The sequence below is a fragment of the Zingiber officinale genome, chromosome 5A (genome assembly GCF_018446385.1).
Source record: "Zingiber officinale cultivar Zhangliang chromosome 5A, Zo_v1.1, whole genome shotgun sequence".
Classification (NCBI taxonomy): Eukaryota; Viridiplantae; Streptophyta; class Magnoliopsida; order Zingiberales; family Zingiberaceae; genus Zingiber; species Zingiber officinale.
The window spans coordinates 144142250-144149982 of record NC_055994.1 but is presented as its reverse complement, the minus strand read 5'-3'; the positions used below and the strand labels follow the sequence as shown (position 1 = coordinate 144149982).

Sequence of the window (7733 nt, the reverse complement as noted above, 5' to 3'; positions counted from 1 at the left end):
CCAAGAGGAGCTTGACTATTGGTAGAAGTCTAAGAGATGCTTGGCGAGCAAACAAGTGAAAGAGAACAAAAGGTGTTTACATATGTGGAAGATCAATAGGATATATATTAGAAGATGCTCAATAGGATAAGGCTGAAAGCAAGGCTTTTCTAGCAAAATGATTGTTGAGCAAGTAGCTCACGACTTAACTTATGTTGAAGTAAATGCACATGTTAAAGGAGATGTTCGCTTGATAACTGAAAAATCTATAGAGGAGGAGGACTAGAATAAAAAAATGTGAGAAGCCGCTCCTTCACGTTTCTTTGCCACTAGGATTGAAAGATCAAATTAGATATACCAAATAGAGGCACACAAATTTCGAAAAAAAAATTGTTTGAAGATTTGCATACGAATCTATGGGTAAATAAACTACACTCAAGCGATCGTGCCTCCAAATAAAACATCCCCTCCCTGTTTCCTGTCCACCACGTGTTCTGATCTCACTTGTGGCTATAAAAAGTAGTATCTATGGCCTATAGCCCACTTAATGCCCTCTTCCACCATTGCCCTCAACGTTTTATTGGCAATCTAAAATCGATGGAGGGTAATATTGTCCATTGAAAGGCTGCTCTGCCCAGCCCATAGATCCTGCCGGGACGCAGGTTGGAGACCAGAGCAAGTAACAACGGAAAGCCATTAGATCTCTTTAGGGTGAATGAAGATGATGAGGGCGATGCCGGCGCCGAAGAAGGCCTTGTTCCTCGCGGCGGCGGCTGCCGTCCTCTTCGTCGGCACCTTCCTGCTCAGCAACTTCCTCCGCGGCGCCGACCGCGGCCTCCTCTGCTCGTTCTCCCCTCTCTTCTCGCGGCCCTTCACCGGCGGCGCCGACGTGCGGGGTGAGCTGGCGCTGGCTTTGATCCACTATGCGACCACGTCGCAGGTGCCGCAGCAGTTGCGGGCGGAGATCCAGCTCACCTTCGACGTGCTCCGCCGCCGCGCCCCCTGCAACTTCTTGGTCTTCGGCCTCGGCCGCGACTCCCGGATGTGGTCCGCGCTCAACGCCGGCGGCACCACTCTGTTCCTGGAGGAGGACAAGGAGTGGTACGAGCTGGTGCTCAAGGGCTCCCCTTCTCTGCGGGCGCACCACATCAAATACCGGACCCGGCTCGACGAGGCGGACAAGCTGCTGAAGGGCTACCGAGCGGAGGCGGAGTGCCGGCCGGGGCGGGCCGACGGCGTCGCAGGGCTCCGGCGCAACGGCGGGTGCCCGCTGGCGCTGGTGGGGCTCCCGGACGAAGTCTACGAGAAGGAGTGGGACGTGGTGATGATTGACGCGCCGAAGGGGTACTTCCCGTCGGCGCCGGGGAGGATGGCGGCGATCTACTCCGCGGTGGTGATGGGGCGGGGACGAAGGGGGGAGGGGCAGACCGACGTGTTCCTCCATGACGTCGACCGGAAGGTGGAGAAGGCCTTCGCCTTGGAGTTCTTGTGCCAGAAGAACCGAGTAGGCGCCACCGGCCGGCTGTGGCACTTCCAGATCCCTCCGGTGAACCCCAACCAGACCAGCTCCGGAAGTAACTTTTGCTGATCTTTCATTACTGCTTTCTTTTCTTTTCTTGATTTCTCTATATTTTCTTGGTGGTTTTTATTAAATTGGTTTACTTGAATGTGACCAGCCACCAGTTCTGCAGCTATGAGATTATCCATTTTCCATAATTTTATAAATTATCCTCATGCACAAAAAATTTAAAAAAGCCTTTACTCATTTTTGCTTAATAGTTATTTAATTCTTGTAGAAAATTGTTCAAGTTAAAAGTGCCTCCCATCCTTTTTTTTCATTTAAAAAATATGATTAATAACAATATTATAGGAGTTGTAGTTGTAGTAACTATGACTTTAAGTGCTAATATATTTTTCCCCTTCCTCCTCAAATAACTTGGTTCATCTTTACCAATCGACCATGCCATTGATGCAACCTTTTACCGTCACCACGGGATCGAGGGAGAAGCGGAGTATGAACTCTTACCGGTGGAGAACCCCCATCACTTTGATATGTTCCTCATTGCCTATCCATCCATCTAGGAATTCTACAAATGGGCCTTGGTCTCCTTTTTTGATCTTATTATTATTATTACTCTCATCTATTTCATTAATATAGATTTTTGTAAAATATATTTGATTTCAAAATTTAAATTAACATCTAAAATCAACTTTTTATTCTGTTGTGCATCTAATTTCCATCACTGCCAAACATCCAATGCCCTTGATCTGCCTAAACTTCCTTTTCTAACATTGACATGATTTATTAGAACTAGGCTTTCAGTTGCCAAGTATCTGTTGGATTTTTATAAGTCGACTTCGTATTGAATTTCTCATATCTCATGTGTTTGATCAACCTTGACTGGTTTGGACTTTATTTAATGTCTACTCAGTCAACCATGACTTACTTGACATATCATCTTTATCATCTTCTTTTCTGGTTCCTTCTGCATCATTTTTTGCTCAAGAAGCAAGAACTTTTGTTAGGTCTCACCTTCTCAAACGAATGCATATCTCATGACAAGGGTCTCCATTGTGACTTTGCTTACCTCTACAACCTCTTTCGCTACAAGCTCTCAGAGGAGAGTCTATTGTTGTTGTTGTTGTTGATATTGAGCGGGAGTTTATCTGTGATGCCCTTCCTGTCACCCTTGTTGGGATAAATGGCGAACTCATGAGCCTTAGGACATGACAATATGTACAAGGTGAGCAGTCCTTCTGACTAGATGGAGCTCATCTCATTGCAGGGATAGACCAACCTTTTTAAAAAGAGTGAGGGAGTTGTAGAAGGCTTCTATGATGTCGACTTTGAATAATAACGGGGCTATCCATGTTGCTTAATTCGGTTGTTGTTGGTTGCTAAGTTAATTTATTTTGTTTGTTATGTTGGTGGTGCTTATGATTATATTATGTTGTAAATGCTTGAGTAAATAATGTTGATATGAAATGCCTGAGTGTTGTTGGTATGAAATTCTCTCTCTTGTTGCTGCCATATGTTTGTATCAGTGACTTGGTGGTGGTTGTTAAGTAATATTTCTTAAAACTAAAATATGTCATGCTTTGTTTGTAACTATTTCTAAGTTATCTTGTTTGTATTGGATTACTGGGGTTGTCACTAAGTTAACAGTGTAATTGATTGTTATTTAGTTTTGAAGCTAAAATATGCTGTGGAGATCTTCTATTATCAGCTACTAACTTTAAGATGCCAATGCACTTCTCGCCTGTTGTGGTATCATTCTCATTCCATTCAGCAAAAGGTGGCACTAGCACATTATGATGTTGAACCTACTACCACATTATAGCTAAAGAGTGAACATTGTTAGTGCAACAATACCTCGAGTAGCCATTTTAAAGTCAAATATATATTGTATTACCGTTGTGTATCAAGTATGCAAGTGCAGATTACTATCAAGTATGCAAGTGCAGATTACTTGACACTTGCATTGCAGGTGGCGGATGATAAAATTCCATCATGTCAAGGTCGAATAGAGACTTGACAAATGAAGAAGAACTAGAGGCGAGGCCTCTTGGTAGATGCAAAGTTCTAGTAAGTTAAAGACGATTGAATACCTAACAAGTTAGAAGTCATGGAGGTAAACTTTAGCATGTGAGCTATAAGTGAAAAGAACTTGTATTTTGGTACGGATAGTTCTCTTTATTAGGTAGAGACTTGATAAAAAAATATGTGTTTTGGGAAATATAGTTGATTAACATAGTCGATTATGGACTCGAAGATGAACCAAGTGACAGATTCTGAAATATGGAAAGTGTTAAAACACAATACCGATGATGCCTCATCGACTTTCTCCTATATGCACTAAGACATGTATGCGGCATTAAATTTTTGAAAGAATGAGGTTAGTGTGGGTTATTCTAAATGCATGAAAGACGAATTAATTAAAGCGGTAAAAATTTACAGTGATCTCCCGTAAATCTGCAATCGGTTTCGGCAAGACTCGTTGTCAAAAGAGTGATCACAGGTTCGGAAAGCTCTCCGCAATTCCATGAATCAAATCCTATCGCTTCAGATATTTTCCTTCCTCTCTCTGCGTTGCACACTTGCAATTTCGCACACCATCGCACACAATCCCTCTCCAATCGCATCCCTTGATGATCCTTGGATGTACCATTTATAAAGGGAAATGACCCAGGGGTAAAATAGATTTTTCCATTAAAAATAGTGGGAAATGTGGGCATGTTTCCATGCCCCCACTCTTCCCATTTCCTACATCTCCCACTTGTCCAAGGTAAGTCACTAAGACTAGTTCATTCAGGTAAGTCACAAAGACTTAATAAGTTACATAGACTATTAGAGAGTTTGGTCACATAGACCATATGAGAACATTCAATCTATATTTAGAGAAATGTGTTCGTGCGACAGCAAGCACACTGGGCGATAGTTGCTAAGAAGATTGTTACATCTTTACTTAGCCGTTCTTTGAGCAATCAATACTAATAATTGTTACACTTTGCTTAGCTGCTCAAATAAATTAGAGACATACTCTTCATGGCATATAGCCTCTTTCCTGGTGGCACATAACCTTTATCCAGGATTTATCCAATCTTCAAGTGACACACAACTATTATCTTGGAGATATCCATGTCTTGTTATTTACCCAGACTAAATAATTTTCATTTACATCAATATAAACATCTCTAATCTCTTATAATGACCATTATGTCAAGAGCATGTTCCATATCTAATATTCACATTCATTTCTATATATAACAGAAATGGGTCGACCAGTGAATAACATCAAAAAATGTAAATATATTTAATCTTCCTTTTTAGCTTGAATCTATTCATTTTAATCAGTCGCTTTCCTAGTTATGCTCCATAGACCGAATCATACATAGTCATAGGATACACGCTAAAGTAGCAGACATTGATTAAAATTTCAAGTAAGCAGCTAAATAGTCACTAAGGCAAAAACTGAGATTAACATATAATCTCAAATGTCTCACATAATAGAGAAACAGGGATTCATTCTCCTACTACCTTTATTTTCGTAATAGCACATGTGGTATGAATCACATGCTACGATGTTATTCTCTTTACTAAAAAGAGTGCATGCTGTCTTCAAATTTAACATCGTACATATTTTGATCTAGACATACCTAATGTCTAATCCTGAATTCAACATATGAATTCTAATCTGGCTTTCAACAGGTTCAGTAAATGATGGGTTCATTTACTTCGATCATTATTAACACATAAATAATCTCATCTTGACACAATTATCAAGGCGACCTCAACTTATGGACGTGTTTCTAATTTCAGCTACATAAGCTATTCCATAAGTAACGGTCTTACCTCTATTTGTACTTAACAAACAGAGATGATTGTCCATGTGAGTTGACTAATCTCCACCTGCCAATATGTTCACCAAGATCTTATATGAATGTAACAAATACAACATATACACTGAATAGATTATGGCAAATGACACAATCATAACACAAAATCTTATTGTTATTTCAATATTGTTACATTCTACGAAGTCCCAAAGACTTTACATGTTCTTTAAATGACTCTTTAGTCATTGTCTTAGTAAAAGGATCTGCAAGCATAGCACGTGTAGGGACATACTCAAGAATTATTTTTCTTTTAGCCACAATATCCCTTACAAAATTATATTTAATTTCTATATGCTTGCCTTTGCTATGATATTTGGGATCCTTGGAAAAAGTTATTACAGCTTGACTGTCACAGTAGACAGTTACTGGACTCCCACTATCTTCAGCAATTTTCAGATACTTCAGGAATCTTCTCAACCAGACTGCTTCTTGCACAGCAACTGAGCATGCCACATATTCAGCTTCCATAGTCGACAAAGCTACACAAGCTTGTTTCTTGTTGTTCCAGGAGATGGCGCCACCATTTAGTAAGAATGCATAACCTGATGTGGATTTTCTATCATCCAGGTCTCCAGCCCAATCTACATCTGAATAACCTTTCAGACTCATATATGATCCTTGAAAACAGAGACAATAATCTGTTGTCGCCTTCAGATATTTAAATATCCTTTTTACTGCCTTCCAGTGTCTCGGTCCTGGGTTTGACTGGAAGCGACTGACCAAGCCCACAACATAGTTGATATCAGGACGTGTACACAACATAGTGTACATCAAACTACCAATAGCACTGACATATGATTTTTTATTCATCTCAGCTATTTCCTCTTGAGTTTTAGAACACATACTCTTGCTCAAAACAGTACTTTTCACAATAGGTGTATGTTCTATGCTGCAATTTGACATGCTAAAATGATGTAACATCTTATTTATATAAGACTCTTGTGACAGACCCAAAAGTCTTTTAAGACGATCTCTTATGATCTTCACTCCTAAGATGTATTCAGCTTCTCCATATCTGATGTGTATCAAATTGTGATGACAGCCCCTTCTTGACTTCATTCACATATCCTATGTCATTTCCTGCTATCAGCATATCATCAACATATAATGATAAAATGATATACTTTCCTTTTTCCCTTTTCAGGAAAACACAATGATCCTCATTGATCATCTCGAAACCATAAGATAAAACGACTTCATTAAATCTCATGTTCCATTGTCTTAACGCTTGCTTTAGCCCATATATAGACTTTCTAAGTCTACATACTTTCTGCTCTTGGCCTTCAGCAATGAAACATTCTGGTGAACCATATAGATTTCTTCGTCAAGATCAACGTTAAGGAAAGCAGTTTTTACATCCATTTGATGTAATTCCAAGTCATAATATGCCATAAAGGCTAAAATAACTCGTATTGACACAAATTTCATTACGAGAGAAAATGTCTCTTCAAAGTCAATACCTTTCATTTAGGTATATCCTTTTGCAACTAAACGAGCTTTGTATCTGTTAATCGATCCATCAACTTTCCTCTTTATTTTGAGAATCCACTTATTCCCAATAGCCCTTCGGCCTGGAGGAAGATCGACTAAGTCCCAAACATGATTATGAATCATGGACTCCATATCTTCAACCATTATAGTTTTCTATTTTTCTCTAACTCTACATCCCAATGCTTCCTCAATGGATTGAGGTTCGTCGTCGTCAATTGGAAGTGTAACCAATGCCTCATTCTCAATATCAAACCGCTTTTTAGGTTTAACCTTACGAACGCTTCTTCGTAAGTTGGGCTATTGAGAAGTCAACTCATGACTCAGCATATCACTCCCACTCGATTGACTTGACTAAGGTGTCCCTTTTGACATCTCTCTTGTTGATAATATCTCATCCTCCTCAAATAGAGGAACACTTTTATCAACATCATCTCTGATTAGGAACTCTAGTTCGAGAAAATCGCATCTCTCGAATCTATTTCGGAGATGGTTCCATCTAGTTGCTCACCTATGAAAACATAATCTTTGAAGGTCTCATGATATCTTATAAAGATACATTTCTTACCTCTAGGTCCTAGTTTTCCAAACTTGTGAGAACTATCATGAACATAAGCAGCTGACCCCCAAGATCTCAGATTACTCAAATCTGATTTTCTGCCTATCCAACGTTCATATGAGGTAGATGGAACTGACTTTGAAAGCACTTTGTTAAGTATATAGGCTGCAGTTAATAATGCATCTCCCCAATAGGAGATTGGCAAATTAGCTTGCGTCATCATAGACCTAACCATTTCAAGAAGAGTCCTATTTCTTCTTTCAGCTACCCCATTTTACTGTGGAGTTCCAAGGATTGTCAACTATCTAAT

At 39.8% G+C, this 7733-nt stretch overlaps 1 protein-coding gene across 2 annotated transcripts; it reads left to right on the top strand.

Annotated features, from left to right (window-relative positions):
• The first annotated feature begins 567 nt into the window (after positions 1 to 567).
• Positions 568 to 3693, top strand: LOC121982213 (probable methyltransferase At1g27930). 2 transcript variants are annotated; one of them, XM_042535176.1, is made up of 2 exons: positions 568 to 1553; positions 2506 to 2859. In XM_042535176.1, exons 1-2 carry the CDS (start codon positions 695 to 697, stop codon positions 2679 to 2681), a joined length of 1035 nt encoding a protein of 344 aa, XP_042391110.1. In that variant the 5' UTR covers positions 568 to 694; the 3' UTR covers positions 2682 to 2859. The 2 variants fall into 2 exon arrangements, with proteins under 2 accessions (XP_042391110.1, XP_042391111.1); XM_042535177.1 differs by lacking the exon at positions 2506 to 2859 and adding an exon at positions 3468 to 3693 and having other exon boundaries at positions 578 to 1553.
• Positions 3694 to 7733: the final 4040 nt, after the last annotated feature.

Bases quoted from the DNA above. Each gene is read 5' to 3' on its own strand.
- LOC121982213 (XM_042535176.1), top strand. From the start codon at position 695: ATGAAGATGATGAGGGCGATGCCGGCGCCGAAGAAGGCCTTGTTCCTC. The intron at 1,554-2,505 runs GTAACTTTTGCT...AACTTTTGTTAG, and splicing joins CAACCAGACCAGCTCCGGAA to GTCTCACCTTCTCAAACGAA.